The 19,840-nt window shown below is 36.1% G+C and overlaps 4 protein-coding genes across 4 annotated transcripts in view; 3 read left to right on the forward strand and 1 right to left on the reverse strand.

Moving 5' to 3' along the window:
- Nucleotides 1–8,856, forward strand: part of LOC106134481 (uncharacterized) — a 101,978-nt gene extending 93,122 nt beyond the window's left edge. The window contains exons 14-18 of the mRNA XM_060954852.1: nucleotides 3,971–4,180; nucleotides 5,119–5,181; nucleotides 5,712–6,001; nucleotides 6,430–6,590; nucleotides 7,238–8,856. Of these exons, the coding sequence (XP_060810835.1) occupies nucleotides 3,971–4,180; nucleotides 5,119–5,181; nucleotides 5,712–6,001; nucleotides 6,430–6,590; nucleotides 7,238–7,552 (1,039 nt within the window). The 3' untranslated portion in view covers nucleotides 7,553–8,856. The remainder of the gene's footprint in view (nucleotides 1–3,970; nucleotides 4,181–5,118; nucleotides 5,182–5,711; nucleotides 6,002–6,429; nucleotides 6,591–7,237) is intronic.
- Nucleotides 1–19,840, forward strand: part of LOC106134523 (ATP-binding cassette sub-family F member 3) — a 434,240-nt gene that overhangs the window by 402,024 nt on the left and 12,376 nt on the right. The window lies entirely within an intron of this gene.
- On the forward strand, nucleotides 10,116–15,209 carry LOC106134542 (WD repeat-containing protein 46). The gene is made up of 11 exons (XM_013334629.2): nucleotides 10,116–10,240; nucleotides 10,336–10,464; nucleotides 10,856–11,091; nucleotides 11,525–11,776; nucleotides 12,181–12,331; nucleotides 12,545–12,780; nucleotides 13,137–13,301; nucleotides 13,502–13,641; nucleotides 13,900–14,090; nucleotides 14,468–14,566; nucleotides 15,081–15,209. Exons 1-11 carry the CDS (start codon nucleotides 10,223–10,225, stop codon nucleotides 15,201–15,203), a joined length of 1,740 nt encoding a protein of 579 aa, XP_013190083.1. The 5' UTR covers nucleotides 10,116–10,222; the 3' UTR covers nucleotides 15,204–15,209.
- Nucleotides 15,230–18,418, reverse strand: LOC106134541 (transcription factor E2F4). Its single transcript, XM_013334627.2, has 7 exons — nucleotides 18,213–18,418; nucleotides 18,014–18,123; nucleotides 17,594–17,695; nucleotides 16,945–17,119; nucleotides 16,574–16,657; nucleotides 15,946–16,015; nucleotides 15,230–15,509 (listed from the first exon to the last, which is right to left on the reverse strand). Exons 1-7 carry the CDS (start codon nucleotides 18,333–18,335, stop codon nucleotides 15,409–15,411), a joined length of 765 nt encoding a protein of 254 aa, XP_013190081.1. The 5' UTR covers nucleotides 18,336–18,418; the 3' UTR covers nucleotides 15,230–15,408.

The raw sequence follows: 19,840 nt of genomic DNA on the forward strand, positions 1-19,840 counted from the left end.
ACCACGTGCATTTATTGTAGTTTTAAAAGTTCATCAAACTTTATTTTTAGGTTAGGACGGCTTTGGCGTTACTATTTATTATTACCTACTACGCGTTTCGAACGCGGCCCCAGCCAGTCACACTCTGTGGTTCAGTCTAAAATTACCTGCGCCTGCGCAGGCGCGCTTGACGTGGAGCGAGTCAGATAAACTATTTGTACGATAAGATATACTTTTAAATAATATTATTGTGCCGCGATTAGTGCTTCAAAGTTTACCAACATCACAGTTATGCAGCGAAATAGGTAAGATGCAAAAGTTTATAAACTTTTTTCCATGTTTTTTATTCGATTATTCAAGCTATCTGTAACAATGAGTAATAATACCAATAACTTTGTAAACATTCTTCTCGATTCTCGTAGATAACGATCTTTGGACAGTGTTAAAGATATTTTGAAACGAATATGCAGGTTTACTATTAGTTATTCTGCGCAAATGGTGTTAATTAAAGTCATTTGTGCGTAGCATATACCTAGTTTCAATTTGTTTCTTTTTTTGTTGTTGTTTTGTTTTTGCATTATGTTAACTTCGAGTGTGTTCATTCACGCTAGCTTCCACCGCGACGACTTTTTCGGTAAACTGGCTTACCGGATTCAGCTGCGGGACATTCGGGAAAGGGAACTTATCCAGTGTCCCAATCCAGATTGCGACGGCTCCGGGCACATTTCGGGCAACTTCGCGTCGCATCGCAGGCAAGCGCAATCCCCTCCATTTAACCACGGTGTATTCAAATATTACGCGCCAACGATAACTCATGGAAATAGGGTTGTCTTTTAGGGAAAAGACATCCCGAAACGATCCAAATATATGCGATAGTTGGACGTTCATCGTCTATAGATTTTATTATTTTTATGTTATTTATTTTAATCTTATATTACGCTTTTTTAAACATAAATGGGCATAATAAATAATTTTACTTTACTTAATTACCTACATACAACTTAACATAACCTACTAAAAAACTAATTTAAAACGATATTCACATTCTCTACGGCGGCAATTTTTTATATACAATTTTAGGGGCAATTTGCTAATGCAGTAGGCACTTGCCGGTCATCCTGATTTTATGTTTTGCGATTTCAGATTACAAGAGATGCGAAATGCATCGTGTTCCTTTTTTTTATTACCTGACCATTGTTTTTTATGGACGTTACGCCAAAGTTATCCTAATAATCTGAAATAGTTACATCAGTAAAATGCTTAAAAATAATCGTTTTTACACCCATGTTAAATATAAATAGTTTTTGTACAAACTTAATGGATTAAATCAAATTTAAGTTAGGATAGTTTGGTTGCCAAGAAAATTGAGTAGATATTTCCCTTTTACTTAAATATTCCTCGCTTAACTATTCTGAACAGCAAACTGACGCATTGAGAACCCTAGAAATTGCACCAACACACAGCTGATCGACAATTTGCGTATTTCCGATCTGCATTGCAATTGCGTCGTGGGATCTCTCACTTGAATGTGTTCATCATCTCATTACTTATCTACAGTACACTCAGCATCATATCAAATTGTCTATCTATGAACTAAACATAGACTTACCGTCTTCCACCGCGTCGTGGTTATTAATGAGTGCCCGGCACGTGTTGAACAAAAATTCTACCCTATAGACGCAGATTTTTTTATATAAAATTGCTACTGAGCATTCAAGACATATTCTGGGGTCAACTTAAATGTCAACTTAAAGTCACTAACGTTTCATTCATGGGCCATGTGTTTGCGACACCATGTCTACTTATATTAAAATACGACAAAGTAAGTGCGAGTGCGTACAATATGCTGTGATGTACGAAGTATGCATGCACATTGTTGTTAGTTTTGCACACAGTGCATACAAGTAAAATGCATTATGCTCGTGTAGAAACTAGAACATAACCTACCTGCACAGACATAATTGGCACAGATACCAAAGATTCTTCTTGAATAGATTTTTTTCATTTTTGTGTCAACCAGTGGAAGACTTGATAGGTACCTATCATATTTTTGTATATAAAAGGTGACTTTATCTTTTTTTATTTAGGTACGCAAATTGAATCGTAATTTACTTTATTTATATGTCGACTGAATGTAATAACGATGACATTACACGTGACCTATAAGTGGTTTTCAAGACTGTTGACTTTGTATACCCATGCAAGGGATATAGGCGTGACTTATATGTATGTATGTAGATACTATTATGTTAAGTATAGAAGTAAGTATTTGGCAATAACATTTTAAAAATAACACGTATCCGGAAACTAGCTACTTCACGTAAAGAGAGTCCGAAATGGCAAGAAAAAATTATTAGTCACCATAAATCGACGTTAACCAAACATGGGCCATTGTTTCTTTTTTTTATAGTTTAAACTCAGGTATACCTGCCAAAGTATGGCAGAAAGTTCCTATTGTGCATTGACTCATAAGGAGATAAAGGTGTAAAGCTGCTTTCACCGAAGATATTACAATAGCTTTGTTTCTTTTTCATCTAATTCTTGCATAAAAATCGGAATCGTACCTACGTATATAATTCTGATTTCGGTGTGTTTGTATTTTTATGTAATTTAAGAAGGTTTTTGATTATAAATTAACCTCTTCCTACGCCCATGAAAAAAAGAAGTGATTATAATCGCTCTGACAATAGTCACTCTTGCGATAATTGTGTGTAGGGCGATAGCCAGACACGTTTGTTTCGATAAGATCATACATAATCTGCTTTTTATAATAAGTTACCCATAAAGTTTTTACTTTACCGATTTACACTTTAGATATTTATTGGTTAACGTCAGCCTGAATTTATATAATAAGTCTCTTCGACTCATCAATGGATCTTATAAAACTAGATTATTAATGAGACTATATTAAGTAGGTACTTAGAATTAAATCAACGTAGTAAAAGCTTGTTTTGTTTTGAAAAAAAAACGTATAGCAGTTAAAAGTACTCTATCACTATTACACAGTCATCATCTAAATTAATTATATTATTAATTATAAGTCTATTATTTTTGACGATAAATTAGTTTGTTAATTCAATAGAAAGTAGGTAAGTGATATAATAATTAAATTTACCTTCTTATAAAATGAATGCTCACTGTTAAACTTTAGGATGTATTAACTAAAGTTGTACCTATGTACTTCCTCCTAAGTTGAATACCAATAATTTGGTGTATAAAATGTAAAGGTTATCTACAGAAGTACAATCTAAATACAGAGTTCCTATTCTCGAACGCATTGGCTAAACAAAAATTGTAGATAACAAATAAGTAGAAATTAGATGCAACATTACTCGTATCGTCATTATCTAATAAGTATAATGGCATGAGGGCACTAGTAAGTACATAATAATTTGTTAATGGGCAATTTATGAAGGCTAATGATAGGTATTTAACACAGAGTATAAAAGTGGTGGAAACCAATTTCTATTTATACAGAACAGTAGAATCTGGATATCACGATTACACACAGTATATTAAAGTGAATACTTACCTACTTTGTTCACGTCTAATAGTTTTACGCAGATAGTTTTAATCAGTAAAATGATTTTCAAAGTATATGTTTTAAGAAGCAAACGTAACGGCCGTTTTACGCGTAGTCTGGGTACAAAGTAAGTACATATTGCCCGTTTACTAAGTCTCTCAATATCCAGATTCTAATGTATATTGATCAATATATTAAAGAAAATCTGGTGAACATTCCTATCCCCTTGGAAACTTTACTGAACTTCCAAAAATTTGTCATCTGTCCAGCTGTTCTGGAGTTTTAGTGAGACTCGCTAAGACTCAATTTAGCCAAGTTTTCAGGATCGGCACATTACTAACCAAATAATACAAACCACCCACAAATCCTATAACTACTTTTATTTATTTTACATTGAGATGTTAGCTGATTTCTATGAGTTAACATTTAAAGTTACAACGCCTTACTCCGCCACGGCATTGTAAGCAGTTTGTATATGTGCAGCCTCTCTGGGTGCCCGCGTGCCGACCGCTCGCAGCTCCAGCCTCACTCCCAGGAGCTGAAGTGCCCCACGCCTGGGTGCGACGGGTCTGGGCACGTTACAGGAAACTATTCATCGCACCGGTCGCTGTCTGGCTGCCCTAGAGCGAACAAACCGAAGAGCAAGCCAAGGGATGGACAGGACTCTGAACCGCTTAGGTGAGTTATCTCTACTGGATACATATGTACATAAAAGCATGCCTCTTTCCCGATAATTCCATCTCTGATTACCTATTACTGCGCTGCCTTTTTCTTAGGGATTAAGTTTAATTCGGCTGAACATAGCCTTTCAGTTTTTAAGAGACTATTGGCTCAGTCTTGGTCATATGGGCTATTTAAAAACAAAAATCGATAATACTACTACACCTTACTTGTTTGTTAATGAAATTATCATTAAAACAACTACATCTACAACCTCTTACTCTAACAGTATACTTGCTACTACATACGTGTAACTGGTTCTTAAACAACAGATGTTTAACTTCAACCTACGCAGTAACAATGTAGAATAGAAAATATCTGTAAGTACCTAATTAGATAGGTAGACTATTGTTGACATCAAGGTTGATTAATGGATCAGTTTTCCTTCCTTTTTAACGATACGGTAGTACCTACTTATAGCTGGTTGGACATGATACCGTACCGTAACAGTAAACGAACTATAACTACCATTGTCGTACGTTTCATTTCCATTTCATCACCAACTAAATTACAATCAAACAAAATAAATAGTCATCTAGTGTTTTTAATTTCTTACCGAAAATAGAGTGGGTAATAAATAGCGAAATTACCTTCCAAACGAATTTCTTACCGGAAATAGAGTAAGAACGAAAGTTAATTCTCAATTTTGTTCATGATAAAATTTACACGTAGATCATATTAAAAATGAGTAGGTATAAACACCAAAATATTTCACGTACTAATATTATTAGCCACCATTATCAGATAGTGGGCGAACATACTATACTACTAACGGATGTAGAAAACAAAATTTGAATGGTTTGCGTGAAGGGTATTTCGCAATGTAGGTAAGTTGTTTACTTCGAAAATGTTGCGACACGTTTTCAATAGGTGTTTGATGATTTCACGCTGCTTAGATGCCCTATACCGGGATGTGATGGATCTGGACATGCTACTGGGAAATTTTTATCACATAGAAGGTAAGTGTTATTTGAGAAATCTTTAGAATTTTTAGGGAAACGTACTTAAATCATACGACTATCATCAACTTTGTTCATCCAGACCAAAGTTACAAATTATAGTTTTAATTTTCTTATTTATGTTACTTTCTAGTGTTTTCTTAAAATCTGTCTATAAAAAAACGTGATTTAACGTGAAAGCTAGGTCATCAAGCTCGACGCACATAGGTTGTCTCGGCACTGGTTTATTTACGTTAACCAGTTCCAACATAAAAACAACATTGCTACCCAAGTTCATGATTGTTTTCTATGTTCGACACAATTTATTCCTTTCACTTCTCGTCATATCAGCGATCACTGTCGGATATGAAATATTCCTCTTCAGTGAACTATAATTTGGATCTTCAACATTCATACACAATCCAAGCCTTTATATTTAATCCAGTTCTAATATCCTCAAATTAAATCACTCTACAACCATAGAGATTCTTGGAAGAGCTCAGAAAACAAGTAGTTCTCTGATTTTGATGGTTAAATTTAATTTTCAACAGTGCCTCCGGTTGTCCAATCGCGAATCGCAACAAAATGCGAGTCCTGGAAAGTGGTGGGACAGTGGAACAGCACAAAGCGGCGGTGGCAGCGGCGGCCTCGGCCATCAAATTCGACGGGGTGAACTGCCCGACGCCCGGGTGCGACGGGTCGGGTCACATTAACGGGTCATTCCTGACGCACCGCTCGCTGTCCGGGTGCCCCGTGGCGGGAGCTGCGACGCCGACCCCCCAGCCAAAGAAGCCAAAGTACCCTGATGATATCACGCCGCTGTATCCAAAACCTTATTCCGGTACGTTTCAATGCGTTGATAAATCGATGGTAGGTATATATGTATAAATCAAGCAATAAGAACAGCTATTGGTTAAATTTGTAAAGTTAAATGTAGGGTCACATAATGCTGCATGCCTCCGCAACCTTTTCAGGAGCCTAACCCGTATTGGATCATGTTTACCTATAGATAGTAGCGGTAGCTATAATTCGACTCGACCGCCACCAAGGGGAAGATCTTTCGCCAAGCTAGGTGTTGTGCATGGGGAACCGCGGCTCCGAAGATGTTGAATCACAAGTTGTATTTATGCTATATACAATTTAAATTTTTAGTGGGAGTTGGACTGGAGCCTAAACTAGGTTAGACCTGTATTTCAGGCCTCCAGGTCACCCACCCGATCCGAATTATCGAGTCACTCGTCATATTAAAACTCAATTGTTCACTTCCAGGCATGGAGATGAATATGCAGACGGGAAACGGCGAGGACCTGATGACTTTAGAGCAAGAGATCACGGAACTGCAACGAGAGAACGCCAGAGTGGAATCGCAGATGATGCGCCTAAAGTCGGACATCAACGCGATGGAAACGCACCTTAGCCATGGAGAGAGGGTAAGCATTTTGTTATCAAGTTGAGGGCCAAGGCACACACTTCTTGTATCGTCAAGGCAATTCAGCTAATTTGTCATGTGGTTTTAAAGATGTCTTGACTGAACATTTTATATAGGTACAGTCGATGGATCGTCTGATAAATAGTTTTTTTACTGAAATGTTTGCTCTGGCCCAATTATTTAAAAGAGTATAAATTAAGTTACGATATATACCTACTTAAAGCTAGCAAAGCCTTGTTTAATTTAAATCTTATGTATGGAGGTTGATGCTTTCAATTTATTACTATTTAATTAGTTATAGAAAATAGTTCCTTGCAATCGATTTTTCGAATCTTTACCTCGAACACAAACAAAATATATTGTAATACAATATTTTTGTCTGACAACTTAGATGGTACTGTCATGGCTCCAAACATCCAACTTGGAGTGCTCCTAACACAGCATAATTTGTGAGTACCATTGAATTATTATTATTTATGGTACTTGCTTATAAATCATGACAAATTCGTTGTTAAAGTAGACAATTATAATTTTTTTACCAGGAATTAAATAAATCTTCTTGTAGTAAGTAGTAAGTGATAAAATGATTTAGGGTTCACTCTTTTGTGATCTTTGCCTTTACTTAAACTTTTTCCTCGTTGTTTACAGGAGAACCAGCTGATATCTCAGCGCAACAACAACCTGAACGAATACTACGAGAGTCTCCGTAACAACGTGATAACTCTGTTGGAGCACGTGCGCATCCCGGGCGGCGGGCCGGCGCCCGCGGCGTCGTCCGGCACCCCGGCGCCGGCCCCGCCCGGGCCCGGCGAGAAGCCCGCGCACGACAACTTCGACTCGTACCTCACCAAGCTACAGACCCTCTGCTCCCCCGACGGATACTGCCCCGACGAAAACAGACCCATCTACGAAACTGTCAAAAACGCTCTCCAGGACTTCACAGTTCTCCCCACGCCTATTTAAGGTTCGCAGAGCGCCGCCGAAACGGAGCGACAGTAACGTCCCCGTCGGTGGAGCTGACTCCGTATCCAAACAGTGACTGAATAGTCTCAAACCAAAGATTTTCAAGTGACGCTCTACAGTGATCAGACAATGTGTTCTAATTAGGTAACTGATGTCTGTTATGTAAACCGTTGTATACGATGTGTGACTTTTTTATGACATCACGTCAACGTTTGACTCGTTCGACTTTTTAATCAGTAAGACGGACTTAATCTAGACCTTAATAAATTTTAAACACTGTTACTCGTATGCTTGATAATAAATAATTATTGTTAGGAAGGAATTTATACTACGTACGTACGTAAGCTATTTTAGCCCCACGATCGCGTAAAGATTCGATTATGTAAATATTGTACCTACATTTGGACATAAATAAATCGATATTATCATCTGAGTGTTCGTTGATTGTGGATTACGGATTCAAGGTGCTCGCACATTGCAGTTATAACATATCTAATGTTCTCTAACAATGTCCAATCAAGAGAAGGATTTATTAAAAATGTTTTGTTACTTGTATATTTATACATAGTACCTAATTGTAGCCTCAGTGTGGGAGCACCTTCAAGGGAACTAAGCAGGTCTTTCTTTTGTTATACCAAAAACGATAAATATAGCTTGTTAAGGTGAAACTGTTACTGTCACTAGGTTCTCATGTCACTGGGATTGTGCCAAACGCTTGCGTCACCGCAGCTCCCGTTCGCTGATGTATTAAGACTAATTATTAATATAGAATTAATGTCGATTATGTAAACAAGATTAAGCTCCTTATAGGACTCTCTAGTCAGTTTTGTAAATAACTGTGAATAAATAGTTGTCGCGTCATCGAGACGTATTTATTTGTATTAGTAAATAATAAGATCTCATTAGATCAAGTAAGTTAATAATTCACTCATTAATTGATAACCAATTTTAGGAAATAAATGGACTTTCTTTGTTAGCCAATGTTCACTTGCTGTGATTATGTTACGTGTTACTTATGTATTGTTACCTACGATTGTGATAGCGGAATGATCAAGTTGAATGTTAATTTGCTATATTTTAGTTACTATGCTCGCTTGACGTTATGTGCAAATATTGTTTAAAATAATGCTGAACTTATTTGTTCTTACAATTTTTTATCAATTTCACTTTGGTACACAGAATGAATAATAATATTCGCATTTAAATACTAAAACCTATTACTATGTTACTAATCTGATTGTCATATACCTACGTTTCTGTAAAATATTGAGTATGTGTTGTTAAAGAGAATAAAAATAATAAATACTGAGACTATCGAATATATTGTTATTTTTCCTTCGGTTGTTGGTACAAGTAAATCAAAGTAGAGGGCAGTTAGACCCATGACCTATTTAAAATAAAAGGTAATTAAAGAAGTACTCAAAGCATCCGTAAGAACCAAACGCAACTGCTAACTTCAATACCTGTTGCATGTTTGTTAAAAAAGGCGTTGGTGAGTTACAAAATGTTATTTTTAGCACCTACACTAGAAAGCTACATGATCCAAAAGTAGGCGTATGTAAGTTCTGAAAAACAAATAAATTGATTGATTGAAATAAATTAGATTTCAGACAGAAAATCAATATTTACCTATATACCTAGCTATCCGAAAAAAACGCTTCCGAAAAGCTTTCCTTGCGGGTGTTGGCCACATGGTTCTTCATATATGCCAACAATGTACTACAAAAATATAGGTTTTTAAAGATCTATAAACCAGTCTACGATATATATCTAACTCTTGTAATTAAGAAACTATATGGTATTTTTGTGCAAAAAAAAAATACTACAGACTATTAATTCTTATAACTAAAAGTTATTTTATCATCACTTTTCTGAGTTGGGAGATATTTTTATTTTTCATAAGGAAAATATATAATATTACTTATGCCGTGCCGTATGAATCTTTTTAGGTGATGGGCTAGCAGCCTGTTACTATCACAATTCTATCATTAAGTCTAACAGCTGAACATGGCCTGTTTTTCAAGACTGCTGGCTTTGTCTATCCCGGAAAGGATATAGACGTAATTATATTAGTGAATGAATATTGCTTATAGGTAAAAATATTGTGATGAACTTTCTCCGCCGATTCTCTCGCGAAAATTCCCAGAACAGTAAATAAATACTTTTTACTCCGAAGTATGTATTGCATTTTTGCAGCAATAAATTAATCCTAAAAATTTACCTACTTATTTCGAACATTAACTAGGTACTCTATGTATATGCAAAGATTCAATATTATTTGAGTGGATAAAGCATGAAGAGGTAACAAACTAAAGAAACGATATGGATATCATAAGAGTAGGTATGTATGTATATTACCGCGGGACTGCCTGTGAACAACAACGTGTCGAGAAAACCGCAGGAAATGTTATTTAATTATGAATATCATTCATTGTACGTGTGTTTCTTAGATTTTCCAAAATTCTCACGGAAGCGGAAATAAGTGTCATTATGCATATGAATTTTCGGGAAAAAATATCCTCTCTATGAGTACTGAACATAACTATAAATGTCAAACCTGGGCAGCTGTCATTGTCAGAGTCAGTCGAAGAAGTAAACAAAACAGTACAACACATGTGCAGTGCACAATGCTTATTTAAATTTATTTGCTCTAATATTTAAATAAAGACCATGAAAGTTCAAACACAGGTAACCATTTTAAAAGTTTTTTCAGTGACAATAATTAAGGATTTGAATAAGACATAATAAGCAAACTAAAACATTAATCTAACCTTACATTTCAGAAACGTTATTTTATGAGTGAAAATGATGATGAAACCAAAAAGAAGAAAACTCCTGAAAGTAATAGCCAAGGAGTTAAAGTTTACAAAATTCAGATAAATCCTGGCAAATTTAAACAACATAAATATGATGTATGTATTGATCATTTTAATGTGATAGTTTTATGTATCTGTGGTGTTTTTCCTCATTTTACAATCATCTTTTAAAATTTTAAGCATTGTAAATGTGTATCGCCCCATGTCATGGCCGTGCCTCCGGGCATTATAAAAAATGTTTGTTACTATTCTATGCATCAAAACTGACATGAAGCTCCTGTATTATAGTAGTAGTATGTACAATGGATGTGTGTTATTGAATTTATAACAATTGTGTAAAACAATATTTTTTTGACTCCAGATTAGCCACGTCTTTGATGTGATCTTTTCATCCTTGAGAATGAAATACTAATGTCTAATATTTAAGCCTAATATTTTTCTTTTTATCATCACCCATAAGCAGTATATAAGGTTTTAAAAATTTCAGAAGAATCAAAACAACAAAAAAAATCATTCAAACAAGAAAAAAGTTAATAAAAAATATCCTGGCAAAGCACCTATTGATAAGGAAAAACTGGAGCTCCATTCCCGGGGTGAAGGGCTGAGCAGCAAAGGAGTCAGGCATCCGTTACATGCAGCTAAATTGAAGAGGAGAGAAAAGAAACTAAATTTTGCTCAAGAGGAGGCTGCCAGAGCAGAAATTTTATTAACTGAAGAAAAGGGGTAAGATCCTACTGATAAAAAGAACTTTACAGTGTGCAATTTTTAATAATATTTCATACATATGAATATATAAAGTAATATTAATAATGTAGGTTTTCTATGAGGGAAGATGTGTAAGATGTTCTTCTCCAAAATACCTCAATGTCTCAAGACGTGAGACCAGTACCTATGGTCAGTGATGACCTAATGTCCCAAGAAGTGGCCTCTTAAATAGGCTCCGGGTCACTGTAAGATGATCTCTGAGATGGACCAATGATCTAGTGAAGTCATTGGAGAAACGTTGGATTAGAGTTGGCCTATGTTCAGCACTGGACATCCTAGGCTGCAATGATGATGATATAATATCCAGACATCTGAAGTCAATGGCACTTTTAATATTTTTATAATATAATTCATATATTTTTATATATTCATAGCATGTCAATATTTTCAGGTCCTTAGATGTAGGCGAAGACAGAAAGACAACAGCGATTACTCAAAAAATTATAGCTGATAGTGTTGACATAGCAGCCGCTACCAAGATATTTGAACTAAACCTGGAATTTGGACCATACAGAGCAAAATACTCCCGTAATGGAAGGCACTTATTGTTGGGTGGTAGGAAGGGACATGTGGCTGCATTCGACTGGGTCACTAAGAAGTTACATTGTGAGATGAATGTTATGGAGTCTATTCATGATGTAAGGTATGGAAATAAAAGATGATATGTAACACAACATAATTTGTGCCATCTGCTTATTTTCCAGCACATTTAGTAAATTAAGTAAAAGATTAGGGATTACATACTTGGGATTTTTCTTTTAAGGAAGTGGTTTCTATAACACTATTTCTAATAACAATTCAATCATTATTCAATCCACTGTTAGCCTTGAAGTCTTGTGACTATGGATGCTATCTATCGCATAAGCAATAAAAACATACTTTTTAATTGCATAATGCGAACGGGAATTATCGAGACATACATCCTGTGACCACTGCCAGTGCAGATCGTGTTTATTTCATACATACATTGTTATTAAAAACATAATTTGTGTGTGTAAACATATTATGGCAATGGGAATACAAAAAACATTATTTTTTCTTTCTTAGCTGGCTTCATGTTGAAACTATGTTGGCTGTAGCTCAAAAGGAATGGTTGTACATATATGATAACACAGGAATTGAATTGCACTGTTTGAAGAAAATGGACAAGATTTTGCGAATGGAATTTCTACCATATCATTTCTTACTAGCTGCTGTGGTATGTATCAGAAATATTTTATTATATAGTTTTGCCAATTTATATTCAAGGTCTTATGCGTATGTAAATAGGTAGGCCAATATAAGTTATTCAAATATTTGTTGAAAAAAATCTATACCAATATTTCAATGTAAAATACAAATCACTGAATGATTTGCAAAACTAATAAAACCAATATAGTCTATATTTTAATAAAGTTATACGTTTTTTCAGAATGAATATGGATTCATGTCCTGGTTAGATATATCTATAGGAGAAATAGTTGGACATTACAACAACCGGTTAGGAAGGACCTCTGTGATGGCGCAAAACCCATATAACGCAACCATTTGTCTGGGCAACTCTAAAGGCGTTGTATCTCTATGGTCACCGAAGATCAAAGAGCCTTTAGCAAAAATCTTGTGTCACAAGACACCATTAACAGCTATTGCGGTGGACAGTCGAGGCATGTAAGTATTCACTTGTTATGAAGTGTTAAATACTCAATTTGTATTTTTGGACTAGCTTTCTAGAATAGGTTGGTAAAATAAGTTCTGAAAGGGGCAAATGAAATGTAAGAATGTCTCCCTCAGTCAGTTCAGAACTACTGGCGGAAAATAAAGCTGACATATTATTTTCTTGTTTTTTTTATTTGGGTTCATCAAAATGTTTGTTTGTTTAACTTCTCCTCTCACTGTTGAACAAGTCTGTCTCCCCCATTCCCTCCTCTGCATTCCTTCATTTTATTTTAACTTAAAAACCTCAAATTTATATGGTCTGGGTTCTGATCATTACTTATATAAAAACTATGGTTATCATTTTCTAGGTACATGGCGACATCGGGAGTAGATCGCAGCATGAAAGTGTGGGACATAAGAAATCTGGACGGGCCTCTTCAAGACTACCGCCTGCGGAGCGCGCCTGTAGAATTAGATTTCTCGCAAAAGGACATGCTGGCTGTTGGTCTTGGTGAAGTTGTTGAAGTTTACCAGTAAGTTTATCACTGTACAATATTCAAATATTATACATATATAAAAACAACTAGATTTTTTTTTAATAATTTAACCCAAATGTCTTTCAATAGAGGAAAATCAAGTTTATTCATGCCACTTAGTACCGGCGCAGCCCGCCAGTTTCAATCAACTTATATGCCTTGTGCGTATTTATTAAAAAATGTGTTTTATTTCCCAGGGACTGCTGTTCGAGAACTGCTGACCGACCGTATTTGAGGCACAGGATGTCTAAATCAATAAACAATTTCAAATTCTGCCCATACGAGGACGTGTTGGGAATAGGGACCAGTGCGGGATTCTCAAGTATTATTATTCCAGGTAAACCTAATTTCAAAGTTCTATGTTCGCAGATAAAAAAGAAATTTCTATTGTGTTACTCATCTTTTTTAGTCCACTTTATCCTGGATCTAACAGTAAAAGAGGCATCTATTTTGTTTTATTTTTTATCTGGCTGGATAATAATGAGAATTTATTTTAATTAATCATCATAAAAAATGACATAAGTAACCGCGCAGAACGAAAAGACACGACCACACGTCGTATCATAATAAATATATATTATTTTTAAAATAACAGGCAGCGGTGAACCTAACTTTGACGCGTTGGAGAGCAATCCATTCCAAACGAAGAAGCAACGCAAGGAAGCTGAAGTCAAGGCGTTATTGGAGAAGATCCCGGCTGAACTCATCACGCTGGATCCCTTCGAGGTGGCCGAGGTGGACGTGCCGACTATGAAAGAGCAAATGGAGGCGAAGAGGAAGCTTCTGGTTCGTATTATTATCTACGTACAGCCAACCGCATAACAAGTTACCCTCAGTATGGAGGTCTATTAAGCGGTATCTAATAGAGGCGAGTTTGTAGTGATTTTGGGTAGTTTGATATACTGTTGACTGTACAATCGGGAGCAATAAATCTTACTACGCGACGACATTGGTTTATAAAGACAGGTTTAGCTGCCCCCTGTGCGTTCATTGCCAAGTGTTTTTGCTTGTGCCTACATATTTCTACATTTCAATCACAATAGTGTGTTACTTTTTTATTTATTATGCAAGCATCGTGCCTTTATACCTTATGGAACAGGCAGAGGCGATACTCTCTAAAATTATAGCATTACCCAATCATATAAATTGAATTTTTTTTACAGTATGTCAAACCTAAAAAGATTGACGTAACCCCAAGGCGAAAGAAGAAAGGAAAAACCAATATTGCAAGAAAGAAGATAATAAAAGAAGCTGCTAGAAAAGTAAGAACCAAATCATTAATAATAATTTACACTTAACCAAATGTTTAAACATTTATGTAGTATGATTTACTGCACTGCACACAAATTTCTCAGTTTGCAAGAAAAGTCACAGTAAGACTTCAAGGACATGTATACCTACCCTAGAAACAGCATTCATTTATATACGGTGAGGGAAAACATCGTGAGGAAACTTGCACATTCAGGCAACTGGATGTGTTATCATGATTGATGCAATAAGGATAAGGTTAGGTTAGGAGGTCAGTCCCTTCGTGTAAAAACCGGACTCCAGGATCCATGGTCAAAGGCATACCCCAGGCTCCTCTACAGTGTGATGAGAATGCAACTGGGACTTAAGCAAGGAGGAATAAGCGGTAATTTGTAGGTAAAGGTGTGTCGATAATTAAAAAATATATATGTTTATAAGTACAAAAGGTATTCATCTTAAATCAGCCATTTAGTATTGTTCTTATTTCCAAAAAAATTTGTTACCATTGGTTTGTTTTGTCTTTTTCAGGAATATATAGAAAAGTCTATAGAAGCGAAGAAAATATTGGATTTACCAGAAAATCAGAAGAAACCAGCACCATCGTTTGGTGTTCTCAATAGATTTGTATCAAATCCAAAAACTAAAAAATAAAACCACTATTGATATATAATGTCTGTTTTATTTTGATCCACATTTCACATGATTCTCTTATACACTGTATATAAAATTGATATTTACACAATTTATTTACATACATAAACTTCAACATGATCAAAAATATAATCCTTAATAAAAAATGTCTTTCCAAAACTCATTTCAACAAATATAAAAAAAAATATAAGCCAGTATTCAAATTTTAACACGGTATATCAAATAAATCACATAATCCTTCAGAACCGCACAACGAAAATGCATAATCGTTTTTTGTGAGAGGCGGACTCAGACGCAGCAGATAATCTGAAAGGGAAAATGTACATACTTCTTTATTATTGTGTAGCAAAGATGATACATTGCTAGACCATCGTCTTATAGAAGAATCTCAAGCTTTTCCTTTATTTGGCTAATAGAATCTGCGTGGGATACGAATCAGTGGCTCATCCGCTGTATATTCTTTGTTACTACTATACTATACTATTTATTCTCTAAGTCGCCCTTTACGACATCCATGGGTAAAAGATGGGAAAGAATAGTCCTATACTAAAATGCCGGAAACAACAAGGCACACAAATCATGCGCTGTTGAAGTAAAATGTTATTTGTGACAAGGATTTTTTACTATTTGAATCTCAAGTCCATTATAAGGCTACTCAGCTGAATGTGGCCATTCAATCTTTTCAAGACTGTTGGCTCTATCTACCCCACAATGGATATATGTATTATCATTTACAGCTTACCATTGTACTTTGTACACTCGCCATTTTCTGTATAACTCTGTATTTCTTTATCATTTTCTTCCTCCATTGCCTGTAAGTAATGAGATCTTAATAAAATTTGTGGTAATTACAAACTACAACGCCTTCCGTAAACATTGGGTATGAACATGGTAGAACAAAAAGTAAGTTTTCATAGTTGCTGACATCCTGCCTTGGGAGTTTTAATGCAATGTAGGACTTATTCTCTTTTTTACTATCTTTCTTACTATTATGCCAAAATTACTAAATATGTGCGAGTTAATAGCCCTGTTGGTTGGTAGTTACTTTGCCTCTTATAATCCACAAGAGTTACTGTTCTATATTCTTCTCTTCTTTATTAACCACGTTCAAAAAAGGTGGTTCTCAGTTTGACCTGTATTTGTATGTTTGTATTTATATTTGTATGTTTGTCCATGATTATCTCGCGTTTCTTTGAACCAATTTTGATATGGTTTTCAAGAAAGTGTTTGTCACACTAAGGAGAAGGTTTAAATAATTAACCGACTTTCAAAAAAAGAGGAAATCGATTGGAGCATTTCTTATTTTACAAAAGTAATTTTTACATGATGATGATTTATATAACTTTCTTCAGGTCAAAGAAAATAATTACCTCTTCTTTTTCCCTATCACAGAGCAGGATAACATTTACTGGTTCTGATGATTGAACATGCAGTATAAAGTGCGGATCCTTATCCTAAAAAAAAAGATCATTGAATAACTTGTTCATAGATATAAGTGGATTTACCAAATAATTTTACTGTGATTATGAAACTACTTTTGTAAGGTTTTCCTCATCATCTATTGAAACAAAACAAGGTTACAAATATTAGTACAAAAAGAAAATCAAAAAAAACATCCACGTGTTCCTTGCAGGCTTGCAACATTTTAAAAAAATTATAAAGTTAAATCAATCATGTAAAACATAGATTCATTGACCAAAGCACTAAAAGTCAATCGAGATCTGTTGATTGTTACCTATACCTTTCTCTGCATTACTGAAGCAGAAATATTTGTCCCAAGTTTAGTTTCTAAGGCCAACACTTGGCTATCTGGTGGCAAACATTTAATTACATCATCCTGCTTAACATATAAGAGATCCTTATTATCCACATCCTCCAAAACATTTTTAATACTTTGAGTTATCCACTGCAATTGACTGAAACAAACATTTTTTTATGTTAGTAACACTAATTTTTTGGAAATATTTGTAGAATCTCAATCAGAGTTTATCTTTTTGCTGAAAGACAATATGCAACAATGATGTGAATTATACTTTTATCTTGTGGCGCATATTACCCAATTATCTTACTTTTTTTGGGGTACTCTTGAAATGTTTTGTTTACTGATGATATCATGAATACATTGTGACATTCTGAAAGCTACCGTTTTTGTGTAGTATTAATAAAATTATGGTGTATGTATATATCACACCACCTTTGGGCAGGTGTCATATATACAATGTCTTTACCCCCCCCAAAGGACGACAGTGCCAACAGCCTTTAAAAAAGTAAAACTCAAAAAGCTAGATAGTTTTGATCATATTTACAACTCAATATTGTTATGTCCACTGTCCATGTTATAGACAGTGGTATCATTGAAATGCTTTGAACTGGAATGATAATTCACTTACTTATCTAGAACTTTCTCCTTTTCTTCCAGGCGACCAATTTGTCTCCTCAAGGATGTGACTTTTCGGCCAATATCATTTGTATTACAATCTGGCCCTGCACCTCTGAAGTAATATTGTTGACAAATTTATAGACAATATAATGATAATAATATTTATAGACAATGTATAATAACAACTTGTTGCACCAATCCAATATTCCAATTTCACTCGAAATAATCACTTATATCTACAGATACAACAAACAATCTGCTCCTCTCAGGAGTCTACTAGAAGAGATTTCTATTTAAATAAGTAATCCATAAACTTTAATAATTAATGTAATTAATGTTATTATAACCATGTATCCGCGGTTACTAGTTTATATTTAATATTTGTGTACATAATTATAAATAGTGAAACAAAAAGCAAAACTGTACTAACTTCCATTGAATACTATTTTTGCTTCTTTTCTCTATTAACCCGATGCCTTCCAACACATTGGTAATATCATATATACGTCTTTTTTGACGCACAGCTAACAAATTAGTAGCCTGAAAATGCACAAAATCAGTTTACATAACATTGCATTTTATTTTTCGTGCCCAAAATGATTTGACAGAAGTAACGAAGGTTTACTCACGAGTTTCAAATCCAAAGCTCCGTCTCTAGCTTTCTGTAATAACGAAACAAATCTGGTTGTAAGTAGACCTAGTGATTTTTCATATCTTTTGTAGACATTATCTGCTGCTGCTGCTGTTGCCATTTTTACTAAATAACTATATAATTTGAAGAAAAATTAAACGAATCACGACTCAACAATAATTTTGCGTCGCGGCGGGATTTATAATGTTGGTAGCCTTGTGTTTGTTGCTTAAAGACAATATTCCTTTTTTTTTTTCAAAAAAGGTAAACGTAAGTGGATACAGGGTTAATTCCGTCACACACCGAGCAATACATAATTTTAATGTACATTCTCATATTGTTAAGTGTAAGTTCACTTTTAGAAAATTCAGCTATTAGCCAGGCTTCACTTTCACGCTTATCCTGCCTAAAGCATAGAAGGCTTTAAGAACTTTTCTCGATCCCTTAACTCTTCGCATGGCTGTCGAGCTTCGAGTCGGGGCTCAAGTCTACGTAGACCACAGCTGTGCCTCTTGTGGAGTTTCTGTAGATCGTCTTGGCCCCCGTGGTCTTGCCTGCTTCTCAAGTGCCGGCCGCCAATCCCGCCATGTTGCTTTCAATGACATCCTGAGACGGGCGCTCGGCAGTGCCTCGACTATTGATTGCGAATTGAGATCTTGCAAGACGACGGCAAGTGCCTCGACGGGATGCCACTGTAGCGGGAGCGATGATTCGGCTCGACCGCCACCAAAGGGAAGATCTTCCGCCAGGCTAGGTGTTATGCCTGGGGAACCGCGGCTCTGACGATGTTGTGTCGGAGGTTGTATATATAGCTCCAATCCGTGAAATCTCTGAAATCGCGATTTAGTTTCTTCTCTGCTATTGGTTGAGCGCGTCAATTTCTTCGAGATGATTGACAGTTGTTGTTTGATTTGATGTTGTGACGAGTGGCGTAGAGATGTCGCCACAGTACTCCCCCCCAAGACCGGAGGTCTGAAGTCTTGATCTTGCTGTGCAATCTGTGCTTCAGTAGCTTGCAAGTGCCAGTTGTCTTCCAGTGAGTCGGAAGTTGCTCGAAGTCCTAGTGAGTCAGGAGAGAGCCGTTGCGTTGCTCGTAGTCTGCGGTGAGTCGAGACAGTAGAGAGCGAAGTCGACTTGTTGGCGCCGGTTGATATCGTGAAGAGCTGCCACGCTGGAGAGAAGAGCGGCCGTCGAAGAGCTCCAGGCGTGGGCTGCGGTAGATGCGTCGGTCGCCGAAGTCGATGAGAGTGAGTGCGGGTGGAGACAGGACCAGGAAGCTCGGTGAGTCGGCTGCGATGGACCTGCTGCGATACCCAGATGCTGGCTTGCTGTGAGACTGCTTGCAGAGTGAGGAGTGATGCTGAGGATTGGAGTTATATATACAACCTCCGACACAACATCGTCAGAGCCGCGGTTCCCCAGGCATAACACCTAGCCTGGCGGAAGATCTTCCCTTTGGTGGCGGTCGAGCCGAATCATCGCTCCCGCTACATTGGTGACCCCGACGTGATCCGACATCATCGACTACACCGACTTCGTGGCACGACTTCGTCTTCATATGGCAAAACTGTCACCACAGCCTACTAGTCGACATGGCGACAAACCATTCTACATTCCAAAAGCTTT

The sequence above is a fragment of the Amyelois transitella genome, chromosome 5 (genome assembly GCF_032362555.1).
Source record: "Amyelois transitella isolate CPQ chromosome 5, ilAmyTran1.1, whole genome shotgun sequence".
NCBI classification, from domain to species: Eukaryota; Metazoa; Arthropoda; class Insecta; order Lepidoptera; family Pyralidae; genus Amyelois; species Amyelois transitella.

Coding starts and splice junctions, on each gene's coding strand:
- LOC106134542 (XM_013334629.2), top strand. Junction 11,777..12,180: donor GAGTCTATTCATGATGTAAG/GTATGGAAATAA, acceptor TTTCTTTCTTAG/CTGGCTTCATGTTGAAACTA. Junction 13,302..13,501: donor GAAGTTGTTGAAGTTTACCA/GTAAGTTTATCA, acceptor TTTATTTCCCAG/GGACTGCTGTTCGAGAACTG.
- LOC106134541 (XM_013334627.2), bottom strand. CDS start 18,335: ATGGCAACAGCAGCAGCAGCAGATAATGTCTACAAAAGATATGAAAAA. Junction 18,124..18,212: donor GAGCTTTGGATTTGAAACTC/GTGAGTAAACCT, acceptor GTGCATTTTCAG/GCTACTAATTTGTTAGCTGT. Junction 16,658..16,944: donor CTTCAGTAATGCAGAGAAAG/GTATAGGTAACA, acceptor CTTTTTTTTTAG/GATAAGGATCCGCACTTTAT.